Below are 23101 nucleotides of genomic sequence, written 5' to 3'. Positions count from 1 at the left end.
TTAAGGCGGCTCATTACTCAACCTCATCAGACATAACTCAAACTAATGAGCTCACACATGCTTACCCAGTGTCCTCTACATCACCACGCCTCCCCTCCCCAAACCTATTTAAACCCTGCTCTTTGTTCAAGCTGTGTTCAGTATTGTTGTCAGCTCTTTGGGCCCTTGATCTAGCCTTTGCTGAATTCTTCCTGGACTCCTTGCCTGACTTTTGGATTTTGGCCTGTTTCTTGACCTTGGCTTTTGGATTGTGTTTCTGGTTCTTGTTACTAAAATGGCCTTCTGGCTTTGGACTTTCGCTGACCTCTTGACCCTGACCTTGGAACCCGCATAGGGTCCATTCCTGCACTTCTGAGTTGTGAACCAGCTTAAGAGATGAATGGTGATGTGTTACCTCAAAGCTCTTGGGTCTTGGGTTTGGTTCCAGCCTGGGGCACCTACTGCTCGGAGGATTCATGTTGTCCCCATGTGAACATGGGCAACGTTGGGAACTCACTCTGGTTTCCTCACACTTTCCAGAGACATGCTGTCTGTGCTATTCGTGTTCTCTGAATTCTCCCTGTGCGTGTTCACCCTCTACTGGACTGGTGTCTGTAGTCCTGCTTGATGCTTTCGGGATAGGCTTTGAGCTGCTTATCAAGAAGATGTGCCGTTGAGAGAATGGATGAGTGTCAGGGATGCAGGTTCGGTTACATTTCTGGGCCCTGCCAGGATGTTCTCTAAATAATCAGACAAAATGTGAAAACCCTACTAACCAATCAACTGCTTTTTTTTTTCAACACAAGGACTTTCACAAGTTTCCTTCGGAGACAGAAAAAAAATGCTCCACAATGCAGAAGAAATCATCATAAAGGAACAGTACATGAAAGTTTCATTTTTTTTCTAAATTAATTCACAGTAATATGTGTCTCCAATTTAACAGTAATATAAACATAGGAACCAAATGAAGGTTACAAAACTACGGGAAGCCAGTTGGTCTACCTAACTAACTACACTGCTGGTAGTTTATTGTCTTAATCCATCCATACAGTGTTTTAAGGGGTTCCAGGGAATTCATTTCGACTGCTTGCCTAATATCTTTCTCTCGACACTCAAAACACTTGCAAAGAAATCCCTCCTGATTTCCACTTCTCCTTTTATCCCCATGTTAAATACAGCACAAGATTAAGGCTCCCTCTAGTGGCCATGAACAGTCTGTCCTAGCTGCACTCTGGAATATCGTGTCCATTGACGTTTCTCAGATTTTGTTACCGTTAGGCAACTGTCGTGATTAACGCTATAGTAACCACAATTAAAGATTAAGAATCCAATTACATCGTAAAATTGATTTTCCTTGGAGGGTTTAAAAGTACTAAGTGAGTTACTGCTTTGTTGTAGAAAACGTGTAGTTCTGTTCCGTAACAATTAGTGACTATGATTAAAAGTGCCTGCATTTCAATATTAAACGTTTCTGTGATCTCCGTTTCTATATCTTCCAAAGTATCTAACAGTGTCAACAAAGCTATGAAGAGAGGGTATTATTACGGTCACCATGGCAACAGCGGCCTGTGTGTTAGTTGCTAGGATAGAATTTCATGCACAAAGTATAAAGACGACTGCCACCGTCCCGCCCAAAAAAAGAACTTGGATGGATTGCATCTATGTTTTGCATGGATTGTTGTAACATCTATTTTCAGATTAGAAAATCATGTTATGTAGCAGATTAGCAGCTACATAGAGTGAGAGTTTTTAAACAAAAACAATACATATGATTCCTTGAGATGGAGTCTTCCGATACAAAATTGTCTTCTGTTTTTAAAGAAATAAAATCATTTTTATCTCTATCTTTTGTTGTAAAGCTCAAAGACAATGAGTCTTTGTATCTCTTTGCAGCACTATCATTTTACCCATGTAAAACAAAGATTTAGATGGGATTGTTACTTAAAATAGAAGTATTCATCTCATACATATGTATAAAAGCCTCAATTCAGGAATTATGCAGAGAGCAAGTTTTTTTAAATCTCTCAGAAATGCTGATTTGGAAATATCTTGGGTTTGCAGAAGCCAAGATATTTACAAAAATGTAAATTTACAAAAATGTAAATTGAGTGTGCCCTGAGGCAAATGTGCTCTGGTCAAGCTACAGGAATTAAGCATGCGCACAACTGTAGCCTGACAGATTAGATTTTCCTCCCCTCCCCTTCAAATTTTATTATACAGTGTAGAAAGAACAATAAGACACTCCATGGCAACCTCACGCAAAAAAGCAAACATCATCGGGCTCATATCAGAAGATGCTGACCTACAAGACTTTTTGCATTCTTGTTCTGCATAGCTCCGAGAAGGTGTTCCCCATCAGAAACAATGGAGGAATGAAAAACACTGCTGGATGGGATAGATGTGGTAGGCAACTTCTAAATTGTAATCTGAGGTTCACAGACAGTACACTGCTGTTAACCATCTTCCTAGGACAAATATGCTCCATCGTATGTTTGTTACAAATGGTTAATTTTCCTGTAAATTAAGTCCATCTTCATAGCAAGGCAAGGACGTCCGATTGCTTTTAATGGTACAGAAAGAGCTTAAACACACATTAAGAAGCTGGTGTTGAAATAATAAATGGTATTTGGAAATCAAATTTAAAATGCCGGTATTACAGTTGCAAGTGGGAGGAAAGGTAGAATTGTTTTACAATAAACAGGATTTATTTAAAAAGTTTAAAAAAAAACATTTCTGGAGCAACCCCTACCTTCTTCACCTGGAGGGTGATCATAGGAATTTGTGTGGGAGCAAATTCTCAGAGGAACCTGGATTGAAACATTAGTGGTAAGATGTTTTCCAGATGTCTGTGTATCATTGTACATTTGTATGTAGTAGAAGGGGTGTCATGTGTGTCTTGTAGACTTGTGACATAGAAACTCTTCATTGATTAATTTTTTTTCTCAGTTTCTAAGGAAGGTATAAATTAACTTATTAATATCGTTGGGAGCAATCGCTTTCTTTACTCAAGTGCTGAAAGTAACTACAGATATTTTTTCTTTTCCTACAGTATGTGTGAGTTTAACGGCTCTTTTGAAAATCGTGGTATTGATAGCTCTATCAAGATTTTTTTAGCATGAAAATCAGAATCAAACAGAACCCACTGCTAATAGGCTGTTGCTATAGTTACCTACCTCTGCTGTGAGTCACCAGCTTCTAAATTATAAGGCAGAAGTCCTCTAGATTCAGCTATTTCCCACATCATCACAGCACCGCAACTGTTGGGTAGCAGCTTATATTGGGAGGTGATGGAACATTACTCAGAGAGGACTTATTAACAGCAGCGCAGTGAGCAAAAAGGCAACTTAAACCAATTTGTATTATCTTTGAACTCCAAGCCAGGGCAACAAGAAACCAGCACAATTCGTTTTTTGGCTTTTCATGCATATGTCATTTTACGTATGGCGACAGTTATAGTTCTAGCTTGAGGAAGTATTGAGTTAAAAGCATTTCTGGTGCATGAAAGGGTTACAACTGTTCTCCTTACATTGAGACTCATTTTGCTGCCTAGTTCCCCCTGCTGGTCATTTTAGCTCCTTACCTCATTCCAGAAAATAACCTGTGCAGTTGGACTTGAGCACACCTTTGCTCGGAATCAGAAAAGGGGCTCCTTCACTTGCACTTCTCTGTCTATCTCTTCCTGTTTTCAGCCTGGACGCTATCAGTAAAGGCCCATGATTCGGTTTTTCAGACCTTGGCCATGGCAGCCGGGCCTGAAGTGTTCTGGAAATGGATGGAGCTGCATGATTCGGTTTCTTTGCACGCAGTAGAGAAGAGGTGGAGAAGAACTCCCAGTCTGAAGGAATGGCAGCTCCAGAGATGGCCTCGTTTTCAGTCAGGAGTCCATCACCCTGCCATGGACCAGAGCAAACTGCACCAGGCTGCCTGGACTGGGTGCTTGGAGCAGGTTAAAGCCCTTCTCAAAGCAGGGATCTCAATTGATTGCCAGTGAGTATTGAACAATTACACCTTTCCATCATTTATGTCTAATCGGTCCAGTCTGCTACAGCACCTACAGTGGATGTTAAACGCTATATCTGTTAAGTCAGAACTAAAGTATGGAATAGGTGTAAACACACTGACGCAACGAGGATTTAAATATAAAATGTTGTACTAATACATAACAGAACGCCAGTGCATCTCTCTCTTAACGCGTTATGTAAACTGAACACTACACACTGAGGTGTTTCTGTTCCTCAATAAAGATAATCCAGTTTTACTGGTGGCGATCAGTGTTGTCTGTAATCATTAGCTTGTTATTATATGGATAACATTGTTGTTTTAATTACTTTGTTGTTGTGTTTTTTTTACCAGATTATCTATGATCCATGATTTTTTAAAATAAATATATGCCAGCACATTATAATCAGTGTAGATATAAAGAATTTCAGTCTGAGACCCCAGGCTGTGGACCCCATCTCTTTCAGTGGGAACCCCTGACTGAACTGCTTTAAAAGAACAAGAAGCGCTGTCAGATCATTCAAAAAGGTTACAAAGAAAGTTAACAGTAAATAATACAGTTATGATTTCATTAAATGTAGCCAATCCCTTTCTATAACTGATAGGAAAGTTGTTATTCGAATAAATTATTTTTTGTATTTCGCTGCCTCTTTGTCTTACAACCAATCTTTCTTGTCCTTCTGTAAAGCGCTTTGAGAAGCCACAGTTAAAGGTGCTATATAAAGTAAAGATTATTATTATTATACTGTGGACCACAGTTTTGCAAACCTTTGGTGTAGATCAGGCTTGTGTGCTTGAAGAAGATTAATGAGCGTTCCAGCTGTAATCCAGGAGGATGAAGGATGAGCTGCCCAGCTCTTTCTCTGTTTTCACTTTATCTGCATCGAAACGCAGGGACCCCCAGGGCTGGACGGCACTTCACTACGCGGCTTTCTGCGGCCACCTTGCCCTGGTCAAGTTCCTCCTTCACCGGGGCGCGGACATCAACAGCCGCGACCTCTTCGCCTGCACTCCTCTGCACCGGGCGGCCTGGAACGGACAGACGGCGGTGGTGGAGTACCTGCTCCAGCTGGGGGCGTCGCAGGAGATCCGCTCGTGCTCGGGGAAGGCGCCCCTGCACCTGGCGGCGGCCCACGGGCACCTGGGCGCCGCCCAGGCCCTGCTGAGGCACGGCGCGCAGGCGGACGGCAGGGACGTGAACCGGTGGACTCCTCTGCACTGGGCCGCGTTCAACGGCCAGCTCCCCACGGCCGACCTCCTGCTGGGCTGCGGCGCGGCGGTCAACGACAGGGACAGCAACGGCATGAGCCCGCTGCAGCTGGCCGCGCTGGCGCAGAGCGAGCCCAGCGTGGCGCACCTGCTGAGCCGAGGGGCCGACGTCAACGCCAAGACCGAAAACGGGCAAACCGCCCTGCATCTCTGCGCCGCGGCTGGAAACAAGAAGGTGACTGGCCTCTGCCTAACCCTTCGTGGAAGCATGCTCATCTCCAGTCTTTCTTCTTCAGGACCTCGGTTATAAAACTAGTGCCGCGGTACATTTCAGTCGACTGCAAGTTGCTCCAATTACGTAGACAACCAGCAAAAACAGACTTGGTTTTAGGAAGGGAAACTGCTCTCTCTCACTCTCTTTCAACAACTCCAGAACAAATAATGAACATTTATTGAATGCTGCAGAATGCTAAGCTCAAGAGCAGCATCCATCCTGTACCAGAGAGACACCAATCCTAGTACAGACCACTTCTAAAAGACACATAGGGTGCAAATTGGGACCTCATCCTAGCCAGGACAGACGCCAGTCCATCACAGGGCACACACACTCAGACTTGGAGACAGTTTTAACCCCCCCACACTATCAAACTATCAAACTCCCTGCCTCTCTCACCCACGATCTGAACCCTTAACAGTGCCTTCTCTCTTTATCAAAACTCCAACACACATTGAAATCTACCTCTACCTCACATGTCAAGAAGCTCACTCCCCATACTTTTCTATCCTTTATTCCATTCTGCTGAAGTATGATTTTGCACATCTGATGTTGTTCTACACATTGCCTGTTGTCTCTGTCTTTCTTTTCTTATACAATTGTATTGTTGTTGTTTTTTGTACTGCTTACCGTCTGAGAGCTAGGTAAATAGCATTTTGTTATACCATATACAGTACCTGTGTATGAGAATAATGGCAATAAACATAAACCCTTAACACAGGTCAGTTAAAGACATCAGTTAAACTAGCCTGCAGGTGCCTGGGCACAGAAACCAATGCATGTGGAGAGAATGCAGTCAGTCCAGCGAGAGACCCAGGCCAGAACAGAGCTCAGGCCCCAGGCGTCACGAGACAATAGCTCTGACTACCATACCAAGAGCTGTTTTGGAGTCATTGAGAATTTCCAGATGCTCTTTCTGTATACTGCGGTAGAGGTGTGAGTAACTGTAAGATAAATTCCGTCAGCACTGTGTCAAGATGTGTAAGTGACATAATGTTTGCATAAACCACAGCTCTGCTAAACACTAAATGAGAAACTCTGATTTTTTTACCCAGAAATGACTGTCGACAGGTTGCCTCCATTCCCCTTGCAGAGCTGTTTTTGTTTTTGCTGTGTCTGAAGCAGAGGGGCACAGATGGCGAACAGCGCGGCGCGGCTCACCCAGTTCATGCCTTTTCATCTCCCCCCCCCCCCAGATCATACAGCAGCTGCTGACAGGAGGAGCCGCAGCCGACGAAGCCGACAAGGAACTCGTCACCCCCTTGCACCTCGCGGCGGGCGTGGGCTCCTGCGTGGCCGTGCATCTGCTGATCCTGCATGGGGGCGCGCTCGACGCCAGAGACCTGCTGCACATGACGCCCCTGCACCACTCCGCCCTGAGAGGCAACGCGGAGGCGGCCAAGCTGCTGCTGCACTACGGCGCCGACGTGAACGCCAAGGAGCGGCTGGGCAAGACCGCCCTGCACCTCGCCTCGGAAAGGGGCCACAGCAAAATGCTGAAGCTCCTGCTGGACAAGGGGGCCGACGCCTCGCTGGAGACGCACTGGAAGGAGACGGCTCTAGACCTCGCTCTGGAGAACAAGCAGTCCGGCGCTCTGCAGGTCATTCAGGGATACAGCAAGCCTCATCCAAAGCCGAAGGTTAAACACGTGCTATTCAGTTTGCAGTAGCGCACGGGCTTTTACAGAGAAAACTAGATGACGGAATATCGAACTGATGAATTCTGCAACACGTCCATGTGCTTTTTGTGCAACACTGCTAATGGGATGCTAAGATTATTCTTTCTAATGTTGTGAATGGGAAATCAGAGCTCTGTACACGGACTGTGGCTATATGGACGTTCACCAGCACAATTGTGGGGTCACAAATCCCCCCAAAACAGAGAGATGATTAAAAGCGTTTTATGAGTTAACAAAGAAAACGTGAAAACAACTGGCGTCCATGTTAATGTTTTCTTATTTCATATTCTATACACTTCCGTGAATGGTGTTTTTGAGTAACACAGTCTACAGAAAAATGAAAACCGGAAAATAATTAATAAAAGAGGAATTTCTGTTTCCGACGTAATATTACATTCAACACCTCCTCCCACCGAAGAAGGCTCCACAGCCGAAACGTTTCTTTTCTTCTCTTTTCAGCATGGAATAAACCTTTACTTGTTCCTTTGCTGCCTTCCTAATTGTATTTAATTTTAAAAAATCAGTTCTACTGTAACTCCCAACTCTAGTGAAATTGACATGATATAATCAGAGAGAATAACTCCTTGGGTTAAGACCAGGTTTTATTGTTAAAATAAATACTTAACCACAGGGTAGTGAGTACTCAGTCTGAAAAAGTCTTCTTGTTTTTCCACTCGCTTGTGTTTGCCCACATTGTTAGGATCTCAATTAAACAACTGGGCTGATTTTCAGGTTGAACGAGTTTTACCTGTTCGTACCCCCTCACTATGACTTTTTGAGTATTGGGTAGAACAGGAAACTCACCCAAATGGTCCTCAGATCGATCTCCTAATGAAATGTAGCCCCCAGCTTGGTCATTGTCAAAGTGTTGGTTTTGTATTCTCTGAACCACAGGCTTCTTCTTCTTCTTCTTCTTCTTCTTTTTCACAGCCTTAGTCCCAGACTGTCCTGGGGTCAGCTGCTTTGGTTGCTCTTCTCCATTTGTCTCTGTCGAGCACATCTTCCTCACTCACTTCACATACCTCCATATCTTTTCTCACACAATCTATCCATCTCTTTCTAGGCCTGCCTCTTCCTCTGTTACCTTCCACCTCAAATTCCATTACCCTCTTTGTTACTTCCTCAACATCCCTCCTCATGATATGTCCATACCACTGTAACCTCGCCTCTCGCATCTTCTCAACCACATCCACCACCCTACATCGTCTACGGATTTCTTCATTTCTGATCTTATCCTTCATTGAAATCTGCAGAATCCATCTCAACATCCTCATTTCAGTTCTTCTCATCAAGTTTTCTTCCCTCTTTCCAACTGCCAAGCATTCAGCTCCATATAGTAGTACAGGTCTAATCACAGTCTTGTACATTTTGCACTTTAACTTTCTGGGAATTTTCCTGTCACAGATTATTCCAGTTATCTCTCTCCACTTGTTCCATCCAGCTTTCACTCTTTGTTTTACTGCCTCCAGTGTTTCTCCTCCCTTTACCAGTTTTGATCCAAGGTATTTAAAGTCATCAACTTGTTTCAGTTTTCCTCCATTTGTCTCCTCAACATTGGTCATAGTATCTATTCTCTGAACCACAGGCGTTAAACCAAATTTTGATTTTATGTCTAGTCTAAAGCTTCATTTTTAGGAAACTCACTTCAGCAGTGTGCTTGAAAAGTGCACTTATAAATGACTAATTTGCTGCATTCATGTGTTTAGGAGTGGGATCCGAAGACAAAAAAAAAATCACAGGGACCCTTAACATGTAGGTTTGTACATTTGCAGTGCACCATTTGAAATAATGATAGCAGTTCAAGCAAGATGTAACCTGGCAAGCAAAAAAAATGAAACCATAAGATCTTACAAGGTCTAGGAATCAGTTTTTTTATTTTTCATAGTGTTGCAGGTGGCAAAACTGTTAATTACAAATATAAAAATGGAAAACATTGCACTTGGCGTGAAATGTGAAACATCTGCTTATGACAAACGACAGGTGTTTTTAGACTATTTTCACCCTCTAGGCTATGTGGAAGTGATAATGAAGACAAACTGAATACTTACACGGTTAAAAGAGAAGAATTAAAATCATGGAATGTTTTGTTAAAATTGAACAATGAACTAGTATTACCTACTTTAGAATATTATATACAATTTAGCTCACCGTGTTATGCAAATTATGTTGTAGCTCTAGAATCACTCCAGAAATTAGCAATAATTTTAGTCTGAAGCCTGGAAGACTGAGGGATCCTTACTAATTTATTGAAAATGCTCAAATGCACTAACAAAGACAACCAAATCGACTCAGAATCAATAGAGAAACATGAACCACATGATACAGATGGAAACTAGGGAGGTGCATTTTTAACAAAGAACTGGAGGCACTTTTTACACAAAGGACTGTGGGAGTCAACCATGTTGTTGAAGCCGAAAATCCGGTTTCTTTCAAGAAATGGCTGGATGAGATCATCCCATTAGCTACTAGCAACCAAATTTTACTTCTAAATTTTTTTTTTCTTCTGGTTAAAAGACGAGAAGTCCACCTTCACTACACATGCAATGTGTGACACTCGTAGATAAAAGTTAACTGGAACAAAGAAATGACTGCAAAGGAGTTGTTTAATCAACCACCCAACATACGTTTCACCTTTTGCCACTCGCCTGTATACCTGTCCTTTTCAAAACACAACTTTTACTTGACTTTGAGGAACCAAATATATTTGGTACGTGCTGTCCCTCTCAGCTCAACCGCACACCTCCGCCAGTCTTTCACCGTTTTCCGTCTTGTTTTAAAAACTACACTGGCCGAACTCCGCAACAAACTTCAAACTCGCTTCCTTGCCTACCGCCCCCTAACGTTGACTTGCTTCGTACGGGTCTTAGGAAAGAGAAGCCGGAAACCGAGCACAAAAGCCGGTAAGTGACGACAGCGGCTGGCGAAGTGGGCGTCTGGGCACCGCGGCCGCCATAACGCCGCTCGGCTTACGTCGCACAGACGTTTCCCAGGGTCCATTTCGCAGGAAAAGAGCGGTTGACGTCACACGGCCGGAGCGGCGGCGGAGTGATATGTGCGAGGTCGCGGGGACTTCCCCAGTCACGACTGGGTGGGTGAAGGGTTTCAAAAGGCGTTTTGCGTGCTACTCCTCGCTGGCCGACAGCAGTGACCACAGGATCCCGAAACAGTAGATTATTGAAATGCACATGTCGTTAAAAGTGTTGGCTTGGAAGACGGGGAAGGGGAGACGCTTGACATGTAAAATCGCGCAGACAAAAACGACTGCATGAATTGAAATTGCACTCGCATGTAACACAGAATGTGCTTGTAAATCATTGACAGCTTTATTAAAAAAAGTCAGAAAACAACAATCAGCGCAATTGATCGCCCCTATAACGGGGTGAGATATTCCTGTGAGGACAGCATGTCTTCTGGTCCTACTGTATTGTGTCGTGTTTTCAGTCATTAGAGTACAGCACACACGCTGGCTCACATAGAAACAAAACAAAAGCATCACAGAATCGATATTCTTAATATTACACATTTAAACATAACAAGAGGCTTTTATCGTATCTTGGGTTTCAAAAACGTCCTCTCTTCATATCATTTTTCAGTTTGATAGAAGTTAAAAGTTACTCCTGTACGCCGTCGCTAAATATCATACACTTGTAGCTGTATGATCAAGTTATATTATGGGTTTTTTTTATTTAAACATTTTAAAACAATAAGAATCAGATAAAACCCCACACGATACAAAAAACACCTCAAAACTGAAACAAAGAAACACCAACAGCCAAAGAACAGCGAAAACTTGCTTGTGCCCCTTTATTGTCAGTTTTGTTTTCATTATAATAATTAAAAGGTGTACAAATTATATAATTCCAGAAAAAGTGTGTGTAAAGCCATCTGTGTTGAACTGAAAAACGAAACAGTCCTGTTTTCATTCCACGATTTAACTTTGGAAAATCTACAACAGGAGTACAGGGACTACTTCCTCCCCAGGTTGTATTTATTTGCGGGCGGATACAGTTCACCGCGCCTGGTGTCGGTGTTCTTCGGCTTGCCTACGTCACCGCTGTCCCTTTCCTACTCGCGGTGCGGGTGCCGAGTTGAGTACTTTCGACTGATGCTAAGATGGCCGGCGGTTCTGTCTCTGCTGTCCCCACCATCCCTGCCGCCAATGAAGGGATACTTATCGGCGACAAGCTCTACTCCGAGGTCTATCTCACCATCGACAACTCCCTCATCCCGGAGGAGAGGCTCTCCCCAACGCCGTCGATGCTGGATGGCCTCGACCTCCACGCCGAGACCGACCTCCGTATCCTGGGCTGCGAGCTGATCCAGTCGGCCGGCATTCTGCTCCGGCTGCCACAGGTATGTGAGAAACCGACCCACGGCGCGGCAGCGTTCGTTTTCTGGCTGTTCTTTTTCTTATTATTTAAGAAAATAATTTAGTTTGGTTCATTTCAGGGTTTTTTAAAGCCACCTGTCCCGTAGTTTCCATTGTCCATTAAGTGTGTAATACCCCCCAAAACAGGCATCAGTGCCCGATAAACACCGCAGAACACATATTATGATTGCGATAGTAGTTACTATGCTTTTCTAGAATATTTCCCCGGTGAATCGCGATCCGCGGGAATGCGGTAGTGTTGTCTTTTCCTGTTGGCGAAGAGGCTATAAATGACAAAATGGCGGGCGCCATGTTGTGCAAGACGGGCCGTTGTGATGTCGTTTGTGACATTCTTTTCCCTCCTCGTTCTGTAGGTGGCCATGGCTACGGGGCAAGTGCTTTTTCACCGGTTTTTCTACTCGAAGTCCTACGTGAAACACAGCTTTGAGGTGAGTTCTTTTGTCCTCCCGTGCCTGAACTAGCGGTGCGCACTTTCGGCGGAGCGCCATGTTGTGTAACACGTTTCCAGTGAGGCTGGCCTCGCTCGGGAAAGCACGCAAGACGGCGATTAAAAAAGGCGGCAGCCGTGGACTTCGAAATAGAAGTCCACGAAAAAGATCCGCGTTTTAAAGCCGAGGTGGTAGAGTGTAACTAAAAAGCGGTGGTTGTTGTTTTTTTTTTTACTTCGTAAGAGATGCGCAAGAACAAAGGCCGGACTGTCGCCCTGCTCGATGGTTAGTTTTTAAGGTGACTTCGGTGTATGGATGTACGAGGTCTAATTTATTTGTACGGTACACGTGATATATCGATGCATTTGATCGCGTGATTTGCGAGTTAATAGGGCGAGGAAGCGAAACTAAAATTGCCGGATAATTCAAATGACGTCACCACATTCTTCCGAGCAGCCGTTAGCAGTAGGTGTGGGGGCCTACATCCGGTGAATAGGCCCAGCGTGTTTTACAGCCCTTTGTCTCAGCGTTGTGCACATAGGATCTGGAATATGTACCAAGTCCAGATAAGATGGGGTCCAAAAGGATTGCAAGGGCATGCGTGAAGATCCGCGTTAAATGACAGCCCCCCCTAAAGTGTCCCGATGATTTCTGTAAATTGCTGTGTTTCTGCTGAGGACCCATGTTGCCTAATTAAAATGACTTGTTTTCAGATTGTTGCCATGGCTTGCGTAAATCTCGCCTCAAAGATTGAAGAAGCACCAAGGCGTATAAGGGATGTGATAAATGTGTTTCATCACTTACGGCAGCTGAGAGGAAAAAGGTAAGCATTATTCTAAAGTCCCTCAATTGTGTAACCTTGTTCCTCAATTGTCAGTTTTCTCTCCCCCATATCAGGTTTTTTTTTACAGTTTTAATTGCTCTCATTTTTGATGTAAGTTAAACTATCTCTTAAATAGACTTATTAAAATCTGAAACATCTTGAACTTATGCACTACTGTTTTGTAAGTAGACTCCAAATACTCTGTAATATGCTTTTCCCTCTCTATAAACTTTGAAATTAATTGGCAAGTAATCTTTTTTTGCTCTCTAGATTTTTTTGTAAGCCATCTTAAGTTTTTATTTTTGTATATGCTAAATGCTTACCTAGTGTGGTGTGTTTCACTGTCTAATAGTGACTGAAATTTGGGTTACCATCTTAAGAATTGAATATGTTATTCTAGTAAGTGAGAATTAGTGAGCGAATTTAGTTAGTACATGTTTCGTCCTTACCTTATTTTTGTGTTAACTTGTTCAGGGTAAAGTTAGGCCATGGTATTAACTTCAGTTCTTTTTTCCCTTGCAACCAACTAACAGCGACCAGCTACATTTACCAAAGCCTGGGTGATGTGGAGTGGTACGTAGAGATGAAGCTGTCGGCATGGCAACAGTGAATTCCCCATGAAGAAGCCAGTGGTCTGAGAACGGGTCACTGGAATCGGGGACTGTCAGGTTGGCCGCTGGTGAAAGCGTCTGGAAAACTCCTGTATCTCAGTCTAAGCTTTAGTCTTTGCTGTCCAGGTGGTACATTTGCAACACATGCCATGGCTTTCACAGAAATACATTTCGCATGTACGTCTTGTTTATTTTTTTTAAGACCTCTTGATGAAGTATCCCCCATACATGTTGAAAATTGACATTGGGATTCTGCCACAAGGTTTTAGATTTTGAAACTAGTGTAGACTTAATGTCCTGCCTGCGTTTGTGAATAATTCAACTGGTATAAGAGCACCATTATAATGTACAATATTCATAAAATCAAATATTTTTCACTTTTGCTGCATTAATTGCTAATTTTCCATTCAGTTTTCCAGAATACCCTTTTTAAACTGAAGAGAGGATTTATTACATAAGTTGTCTTGTGTTTTAAGTACCTAATTGATGGGTTTTCCTGACGAGAACCTGACAATCCCATACTTGAGCCGATTTGGTTTGAAATTAAGGGTTGAAGTTAATGTACTTTTAATATTAACCTTTTCTTGTTAAAACCGAGTACACCCTAGTGTCCATTTCCACCTTGGAATTGCTTGCTTAATTGAAGACTTTGAAATGGTTCTTCGGATTGTAGAAAGTGAAACGTGCCATTACGTGTAGTGTAGAGAAATATCCGAAAAAGACAAGTATGTTTTATTTGTAGTACTTTTGTGGCTATCGCAATTGCAAACGGTTACACAAGGTTAAAACATGACCTCTTTAACTCATTCTTTAATCCTTTGTATTTTCCTTGAAGTGATAGGGAGCAATATAGATATTGAAGCTTAAAGCAGCCGCATATCTGAACATCTTGCATTGGAAAATGATAAAGCAAATCATTTTTTGCCCTGTGTTTTTTTTGTGACTGCAGCTGTGCATCATTGACGATAAATGTGTAGATGGCAGGTGGATTTTCAAATCTCCTTGGGTGGAGTTCTGTGCGAACTTTATGTAGGATTTCAGTGGACTGCAAAGTAGGTTTTTTTGTCCTGTTTGCACAAATACAGTCCTGTCATTGAAGTTTGGCTCCTGTATTGATCAAACACATTGTATGTCAGTTCACATATACAATTTTTGCTGAGCTCAAATAAGACCTGTTCTGTCCAGTAGGGCTTCTCTTAGAAGTGTTATGGAGTAGAGGATGTTAGTTTTAACTAGATTTAGCACATCTTGCATTTGTGAGTTGGGTATTCTCATAGTTTTAACAGCTTTCTTCTCTGTTGACTGGTAGTTAATATTTGATTGTAGAAGATGGTAGTTGAATTTTATATATATAGGATTCTGTAGGATTGGAGTTTTTGAAAACGTTTATAGGCTTGAGTGTGGTTTTCTAGTTCTTACCTCTGTTACCCGGAGGCTGACTTGTACATTTGGGGAAAAATGGATTATCTCAGAAGTTGCTTTTCCAGGCTATAAAGGATGATTTAAGATTTAAATTGTTGAATGTAGCTGTACTGGAATTGATTCCTGTCAAAGCTGTGATGCTGTGCAAGTAAGCATTTGTTTACTTTCATAGATGCATGTGTGGAAATACCGGATTTAACACTAAGTATTACATGGGCAGCATAACACCAAAGCTTATATTGCAGTTACAGGAGTTTAAATTAGGTTCTGTTGCCTTTAGTTGGTTGGAAGGGAAAATAGAACTAGAACAAACTTTTTTTTGTTTGCCTGCAAAATGCATTTTTATTTTGTTTTATAAATTAGGACACCAACACCATTGATTCTTGATCAGAACTACATTAACACCAAAAACCAAGTAATCAAAGCAGAGAGGAGAGTGCTGAAGGAGCTGGGGTTCTGCGTTCATGTCAAGCATCCGCACAAGGTGAGTTCAAATTGCGAACTTCATAGGATGTTACAAGTTCAGAGCAGCTTGACTTTTAGGTTGTGGGTTCAAGAGGCATCAGAAAAGGGGTTCTGTACATTCCAGCAGAGATTGCTCTTGCTCCAGTTGCTTAGTGGTTAAATCCAACTTTTGAGCAGCGCATGGTTGACTTAACTTTTTCAAATCTATAATGTGCACTGTGTGCTTAATTTCAGATAATTGTGATGTACCTTCAAGTTCTTGAATGTGAGAAAAATCAAACTCTGGTCCAAACAGCCTGGTAAGTAAATTAAGCTTACTCATTATATGTGTTCTTGTCTTTAAAATGTATTTCTTCTTGCATTAACTTAGGCAACATTGCAGTTCTGCATCTCATGGAATTGCTTATTCAACATGTCTTTGTGAAATCATGGCTGTTTTTTTCTTTAAATGTAATGGAGAACTCAATTTAACTTTGTCCTTTCTTTCTACTCTTTGATTAAAGGGTAGTCCATGATGGTAAGTCTCATACTGCCCTCTGAACTCTGCTCCTTCAACCACATGACCTCAGGAATCTCCCAATTGGCTGCCCTTCTCTCCCGCCAATCCAGTGCAAGGTCTCAGCCGAGATTCACTGAAGTGGTCCTTACCCATCTGGCAACATCATCTTGTTTTCATGGGTGTCAAAGGATTTGTATTTTTGCTTCCAGATGTAATTGTTATTTTTTGAGTAGCAATGTAGAATTTATAAGTGCGCATTTTTAACATCAAGGAGGTAGAAATCTTTTCATTTTTAATGGTCTGTATATTACAGATGAACTTGGTTTTAAGAAGTGTTTTCATACTCAACTCTTCGGGTTTTGTCTTCAAGCAGAGAGCATGATCTGTAAAATTTCATCTCTTTTAATGGAGCACTTTTTAAATTTAGATGCTGAAGCTTTTCAGCTCAAGCCTAGCCATGTTGCCAGACATTGAAAATTATGTAGCTTCTAGATTTTTTTAAGAGCAGTTTACAGGTTAGACTTTAACATGAAGGTGGGTAAAATCTTTTCCCTTTTGTGTTCATTTTGGTACAATTTAAATATAGGGTCTTTTCAGTCCGTTACATTTTTTTCTGAAATCATAAAGCAAGAAAACATTTGCCCTATAACTTGTTAGAGCATATCCTCTAACCAAGAGCATTGATGTGTTCAGTGCTTTGACTAATAGTTTCTCTATTCTGACCAACTGATTTTCTCTAGACTTTACAAAGAACATCATTCATTAACTGGATTATCCAGTTAATCCTTCACCAAAACTACCAGTATCTTATTGTCAGTTCTTTATTTAAATGAAAACATTGTTGCAGTGAAATATTGATTAAACTGTTTGCTTTCATGATTCCTATAAGAATGGATGTTTTATGTCCTTGGACAGGCTTGAGAGAAATAGAGGACAAGTTAAATTGAGTCTCCAATTACTTTTGTAGTAGTTTCCTAGTTCCCTTAAAACAGGTGGGAGATGTTGGAACATTGTTCTGTTTGTATTCTAGGAATTATATGAATGACTCTCTGCGAACCAATGTGTTTGTGAGATTTCAAGCAGAAACAATTGCTTGTGCCTGTATCTACCTTGCTGCAAGAGCTCTTCAGGTGAGTGCGTTGCTAGGTTCACCTAGTCTGTTTTATTTTCCTTTGTTATTAAGCAGTCTGTTCAATTTGTTCTTTGCTTAAAATCTGCAGATTCCACTTCCCTGCAAGCCTCACTGGTATCTTTTGTTTGGTGCTACTGAAGACGAGATAAAGGAGATCTGCATTACAACTTTGAAACTTTACACAAGAAAGAAGGTGAACAATTCAGAAGTATCATTTGGTGGTAGGGTGAGGGGGGTTAATGTTACGGGAATTATTAATTTGTTGTTTTTGGTTTCCTTTCAGCCTAATTATGATTTACTTGAAAAGGAGGTGGAAAAGCGCAAAGTGGCTCTACAGGAAGCTAAGCTGAAAGCTAAAGGCCTCAACCCTGATGGGACACCAGCTCTTTCAACCTTGGGTGGTTTTTCCCCTGGTTCAAAACCATGTAAGTCACCAAAGGTGTTTATGCTTGGCAGCCTGAAGTAGTTTATCCAGTTTACTTGGTTTAAAAGGTTTTGTATTCATTCTGAGACATTGTGTGCAAACTTAAATGTTTTTGTTTTACTTTTTATAGCTTCTCCAAGAGAACCAAAGCTGGATGAAAAATCTCCTAATACTCAGACTTTAAAAGCTGTCAAAAAGGAACCAGAAGACAGACAGCAGAGCTCGAAGAGCCCTCACAACGGGTGAGGACAAAATCATTTTTTACTGAGCTAAAGGTTAAAGTTGCCAATTAAGATCGGCTTTTTAAATTATCAAGTGCTGGTGTACAGTATATAAAACATTTTCTAGAAAGTACTGGTGGATGTGGAATTTTCCACAGAATTGCTCGTCTCCTAAATGCTTGATAATGCATTCTGCCCTTATGATTGGCTTTAATTTTGTGGTGAACTTTATATCATTTTAATAATAAATACAATTGAATGAATTTACTTTTTTTTTCCTTTAGTCTTCGGAAGGAAAGTAAGAGAAGCCGCAACAGTCGAAGTGTAAGCAGATCGCGGTCAAGAACAAGATCAAGGTCTCGCTCTCGGTCACCTCGGAGACAGTAAGTTCGACGGCTTTGCTATGGTTTAGTGTGGCCTCCCATGATCTGTGATTCCTTGAGTAGATGAAACAATCTCTAAGGATGTCAGATTAGTTTGATAATGCACTTTCTACTTCCGTTGACTTTGTTGAGAGGTTTTGATAGGAAATGGCTGCTGGCAGTAACAGTAGGATTGGTTTTGTGAGTTTCATTGTCACTTAAGTGGTTGCTTATTCCATTTTTCCCCCCCCCACAAGTTACAACAATAGACGAAGTCGGTCTGGGACATACAGCTCGCGATCTCGGAGCAGATCTCACAGCCGGAGTCTGACGCCCCGCCGCCACCAGAACCACGGCTCCCCTCACCTGAAGACCAAACACCGCAACGATGACCTCAAGATCCCCAGCAGGCACGGCCACAAGAGGAAGAAGTCTCGGAGCCGCTCGCGCTCGCACAGTAAATCGAGAGACCGCGCCGATGCTGCCAAGAAGCACAAGCACGAGAGAGGTCACCACCGAGACCGTCGGGAACGGTCTCGCTCGTACGACCGTACCCACAAAAGCAAGCATCACGGCGGCGGCCATTCTGGACACAGCAGGCACAGGCGTTGAGCGCTGCCTGCCTTTTTTTCTTTAATGGTTTAATGTAAGTTATGGACATGAAAGTACTCATTTACAGTGTAAAGAGAATTGCTGTATAAAGAAAAATGCTTTGATTTATAAAAGCAACCTTTAAAAGCTGAATTCAGGAATTGTCATGATTTGCACAGCTGAAGTTGTAAACCTGGACAGTATAAAATTTGTTGTATGTATGCAAAAGTGTGTACAGATGCAAGAAAAGGGGGTTTCTCTAGAAATAGACCTTATTTTTTTACAGCTGGCTGCAGACACTTTATTTAAGACTTTTTGTTAGAACCATGTTGAATTTGTTACACTGGTTTTTAGTCTGCACGTGGTAATGTCTGATTTTTACAAAATAAAATGATGAATATTTCAATGTTTAGTCTTCTGAGTTGGAAGTTGGAAAGTATTTATGCAAGACCATTTGTAGATTTGGACTCCCTCATGCTACACTTTTAAAGCGTGCGTCCTGCTTGCACATATGACACAGATGAAGGAAGTCCGGTATGTGAAAAACTGTAAGTGTGGGGGTTTTATTAAATTATACTTTGTGCTTCTATATGGAAATGAGCACATTTTCACTGCTTTACTGTAATGTACTAGAATTCTGTTTTCATCACAAGTATGAGAACCATTAGACTTTAAAAATAGCTTGTTTTTTTTTCTGAAAGGTTTAAAGTATTAAAGCAGAAGGTTAATTGATAATGGTTTTAGTTTAGGTGTGACCCATACAATTGAAACTATTTGGTACATATTTAGGTGAACTTTTAATCTGTGCAGACAAACATTTACAAGTTTGATTTTTTTTCTTCCCCAAAACCACCTTCCTTTAAGATCACTGCTACATTTCAGATTTGTAACCAAATCTTTTATGCAGTTCACCAAGCAAACATTGAAAACTAGTTTTAGCATCCAGCTAGTTTTAAATAAATCTTTAAAGTTCCTGATAGTGTAGATTTACATTCCTTGAGGCATCCCTGTGATCCAACAGGCTAATACTATTTTGTGAAGCTAGTGCATTTAGAAATGTCAGTACATCAAGTGCAAACTGAACAAGACGTCAGGATTGTCAAGTGGGGTAATTTGCATTAGTGACCAGTTGTAGTTTAGTTTGTTACCCACTAGAGGGTATCAACATCCTACAGTTTTGGGATTGTCTTTTGTTCTAGAATTTCAGGAGCTGTGGTTTTGTTACGTTATAAGTGTGGCAGGCTGAGCTGCAAAGTTTAATTGCAGGACTTGCTTATTTTATTAGAGACATGAGAATGTGACAAATTAAAATACCTGTCCTAAAGTAACTTACATGAAGCTTTACATTGTTGTAGGGGTTCTGGTCACCTGTGCAGTGAGGAATGGTAAAGGTTGCAGACAAAAGTCCTGTTGATACTAATCTTGGATTTGAAAGGATTAAAGTTGGGGTGAGCAAAAATGTGCTATGATAGAGCTAAAAAGGTATATGTCCTCAACAGAGCAGCACTGGAGGGCTTCCTGTATTAACATGCATTCATGCACTCAGACAACGTGATATGTAGTGAATACTCTCCTAAAATGCCTAAAGTGTTTTTTGTCCCAAAGCACTTAAGCTCTTAGAATTGTGCCCCATTCACTACCCACCTGGTGCCAGTACAGATGAGATGAGAGAAATGCTTCACTAATCAAATTAAGTGCACATGTGAGAGAGGCAAGATTGTCCAACATCAGGGTGGATTTCAGTAAAGCGCCCCTGAATGTTTTGACAGATATCCTATTATATCTTTGATGACCATAAGAGGTCAGAACCTTAGTTTGATGTCACTGGCCACAGTCACTTTGCTGAAGTGCTCCCTTTACAAGGCCCAGAGGGAAAAGTGCCACCTGTTGGTTCACCAAGACACCTAGCAGCATCCAACTGGACTGTTTTAGGTGTCTCCAATACTGAGCAGGCCCAGCTTGTCTCCGTTTTCCGAGATCTGGTGATCACTGACCTGGCAATGCTACATCTTTATCCTATTATAAAATCAAATTTTCTTGTAGTTTCAGTATTTGTATGGTGGTGCATTGAGTCACATTAGTGAGGTTTTTGTAGAAGCGATAGTGCATCGTGGGCCACCCTAAAGTGACGCAAACGTAGAAGAATATACTGCACAGAACGTTCATTTCGGATACATAGAAAAATCCACATTGGTTCTCGAGAACAAAAAACGTGCATTTAATTTGTACCTCCCGTCACCCAGTTTCCATAAAACAACACTGCTTCATTTCAGAAGAATGTGCACAAAAGGTGAAGCTGTAGAAGCACAAAGCTTTGGTATTCGGTACTTTGCAATGTCTGCATGAATGCAATTTGCTCATGGATCTTTCATTCGTGAAAGTGAATTAATGAGATGTTTAAAACAGGTGGAGGCACAAGAGTAAATTCATCAGTGCATTGATATTTTTCATTAATTAAATGGACTTCTTAAGGATTTAACGATTTGCACATTCAGGGTGCCAAGGTGTGTGATGTTTTCTCCTCTTCTCCGTGCTCGTCTAGCTCAGGACCCCAGGACACACACACATTCCATTACGGACCGTTCAAGTCTGCACTTGGGAGACACTGTGACACTGGGAGCCTGGACCCGTCTACCAGGTATGTTTGAGGTGGACTCCATGGGATCCTGTAAGAACGGGATAAATAGAATTCTTTGTACCTTAGTCTGCTAGTAACCAACAGGCAAGCCGGCCTGACTGGCCTAAGGTTGAACGTTTCTTAATTCTAAATATAACGTATTTAGATGGATACGTAAGTTAGGTAAAGAATGGCTTTTTTTATTGTATTAAAAGCAAATAACAGACCTCTTTCACCTGTTCGCACAGGAGTGCAGAACCCTTTCTTGTCAGCGGCAACTTAAGCCAATCTTCCTTTTTCTAAAAAAAAAATCAAGTAAATATGTTCAATTTTTTAAAACTTAGCTAAGTTACTCTTCAAAAATTGCCGAGGTTATCTTTGGAGAGAGTTTACAGAGTGGGTGAGTGGCAAGCTGTCTCCACCCATGTGCTGAGGGTGATGAGGGAAAGAGAATTCTCTGGCGGGGGTACTTAAATTTTTCAGGGAAATGCCAGTGTGTTAAGCAATGCGTTTCTCCTCCTATCTTCACTCTTACTTCGGCGCTGCTGGAAAGATTAATCAACACGATGATGTGTACTGTCTCTGTTGTTACAACCACTTCATGTTGCCAAGGAAACTGAGCAACTCACGGGCAACACAGAGACCACTATAAAAAGAGAGCACACACAAACACAGGACTGTGAATTACAGATTCTGAATCCAGGCAACAGGGAGTGGCTTGTAAATTATGGGCCATGCCAAATTTCTTCAGTCTTTCATTTCTGCATCACGAAACTGCACAGCTGCTCGCAATATCTGTGAGGAGAGCTTTCCCCCAGTTTTCCTCCAGCTTCGGGCATTTTATGGAAATTGGAGAAAAAGTTAAAGCGCACATTCCTTTTTCTTTTTCAAATTCCAGTAGGGTACACCAGGGAGCTGTAAAAGTATTTTTAGTGCTTTAACTTTTTACAGTTGAAGTGCAATGCAGTCTATACATTTAAGATAATATACATTATACGCACTTCCAGGAGATCCAGTAAGACTTCATACTTTGTTTCCTCAGCTATGTCTGAGCGACAGAAATGTTAGCTCACACATTCATTGGTACTTTAATTAACACGGTGCTTGCATCTCCTGTGGAATAGGAGTGTAATATTAGGACAGAAATAATTACCATATGTATTTATGTTTTTATGGGTTTTCCATTCTGTACAGGATGGGAATAATGTGGTTTATGCATCTTCAAGTTGCGACCGAACCAATTGTAAAGCGACATTTGGTAAATCCTGTGAAAAAAATTGCGTGACACAATCTTATGTAGTGATCAGAAAGAAACAGAACAACCGTTGCGAGAAAGCTATGAAATTGACATCTGAGTGCTGCAGAGGAACAGCCGAGGCATTAACCTCCGGCATTTCTCCTCCCAGTTAGACACTTCCTTCATGCCAGGCCAGTGCAAGAGTACTAAACCGCATGAGCCAGGTTACAATTACAAACTGCCTTGTGACATCTGCCTGACACAACCAAGGACTGTATCCTCCTCTGCTAAAACTATTACTACGGGTTGAGTGAAATCGTCATGGAAAACCAAAAAATGAGTTGTATCAATGAAAACGGTTGAAGTGACAAAACTGCTGTGTGTGGTCATATTACATTTGAAGCTTTAATGGAGATTTTAGGATCTGTAATTTGCGCTTTTTTTTAAAATGAACTTTAGGTTTAACTTTTGAAAATTTCAATTAATGAGGATGGATAGATATTGGCAACGTATGGCATGCTTAAAAATACCAATTGCACTGAAGTACAAATAAGCACTTGTTTGTACTCAAAGCTCCTCAAGTTACTTTCTGCCGGCAGCTTGCATTCCAGCTCCTAACACCTACATTGTGTTCCCACCACCCTACTGTCAAATACTCCACATATTTCCCCTGTTGTCTTGGCGACAGGAAATCGCAGGTGTGGGAGGGCTTGCTGGACAGCTGAATCTTGGAATGTAC

The 23101-nt window shown here is 41.6% G+C and overlaps 2 protein-coding genes and 1 long non-coding RNA gene across 4 annotated transcripts; 2 read left to right on the top strand and 1 right to left on the bottom strand.

The window, feature by feature from the left end:
* The first annotated feature begins 1696 nt into the window (after positions 1-1696).
* ankrd67 (ankyrin repeat domain 67) lies at positions 1697-7782 on the top strand. 2 transcript variants are annotated; one of them, XM_015360626.2, is made up of 4 exons: positions 1697-2382; positions 3669-3966; positions 4873-5422; positions 6658-7782. In XM_015360626.2, the coding sequence occupies exons 1-4, from the start codon at positions 2274-2276 to the stop codon at positions 7129-7131; spliced, it is 1431 nt and encodes a 476-aa protein (XP_015216112.2). In that variant the 5' UTR covers positions 1697-2273; the 3' UTR covers positions 7132-7782. The 2 variants fall into 2 exon arrangements, with proteins under 2 accessions (XP_015216112.2, XP_006637625.1); XM_006637562.3 differs by having other exon boundaries at positions 2293-2382; positions 3710-3966.
* A 3413-nt stretch (positions 7783-11195) lies between these two features.
* Positions 11196-18914, top strand: ccnl1a (cyclin L1a). Its single transcript, XM_006637456.3, has 11 exons — positions 11196-11493; positions 11884-11958; positions 12672-12781; positions 15178-15298; positions 15514-15578; positions 16809-16908; positions 16999-17103; positions 17194-17335; positions 17465-17576; positions 17840-17938; positions 18175-18914. Exons 1-11 carry the CDS (start codon positions 11254-11256, stop codon positions 18527-18529), a joined length of 1524 nt encoding a protein of 507 aa, XP_006637519.1. The 5' UTR covers positions 11196-11253; the 3' UTR covers positions 18530-18914.
* Positions 18915-20702: 1788 nt separating this feature from the next.
* On the bottom strand, positions 20703-21434 carry LOC138242207 (uncharacterized). Its single transcript, XR_011191454.1, has 2 exons — positions 21353-21434; positions 20703-21174 (listed from the first exon to the last, which is right to left on the bottom strand). It is a non-coding gene; the product is annotated as an uncharacterized lncRNA (long non-coding RNA).
* Between the last annotated feature and the right edge of the window lie 1667 nt (positions 21435-23101).

This window comes from Lepisosteus oculatus, chromosome 13 (genome assembly GCF_040954835.1).
Source record: "Lepisosteus oculatus isolate fLepOcu1 chromosome 13, fLepOcu1.hap2, whole genome shotgun sequence".
NCBI lineage: Eukaryota > Metazoa > Chordata > Actinopteri > Semionotiformes > Lepisosteidae > Lepisosteus > Lepisosteus oculatus.
Note: the sequence above shows the minus strand (reverse complement) of the source record. Positions and strands in the feature narration are given on the sequence as shown.

What these genes read in the sequence shown, in the direction of transcription:
- ankrd67 (XM_015360626.2), top strand. Translation starts at nt 2,274, where the DNA reads ATGCTGACCTACAAGACTTTTTGCATTCTTGTTCTGCATAGCTCCGAG. An exon ending in TGCTGGATGGGATAGATGTG is followed by an intron (nt 2,383 to 3,668) that starts GTAGGCAACTTC and finishes TCCTGTTTTCAG; the next exon opens with CCTGGACGCTATCAGTAAAG. An exon ending in CCGCGGCTGGAAACAAGAAG is followed by an intron (nt 5,423 to 6,657) that starts GTGACTGGCCTC and finishes CCCCCCCCCCAG; the next exon opens with ATCATACAGCAGCTGCTGAC.
- ccnl1a (XM_006637456.3), top strand. Translation starts at nt 11,254, where the DNA reads ATGGCCGGCGGTTCTGTCTCTGCTGTCCCCACCATCCCTGCCGCCAAT. An exon ending in TTCTGCTCCGGCTGCCACAG is followed by an intron (nt 11,494 to 11,883) that starts GTATGTGAGAAA and finishes CTCGTTCTGTAG; the next exon opens with GTGGCCATGGCTACGGGGCA. An exon ending in ATGTCAAGCATCCGCACAAG is followed by an intron (nt 15,299 to 15,513) that starts GTGAGTTCAAAT and finishes GCTTAATTTCAG; the next exon opens with ATAATTGTGATGTACCTTCA.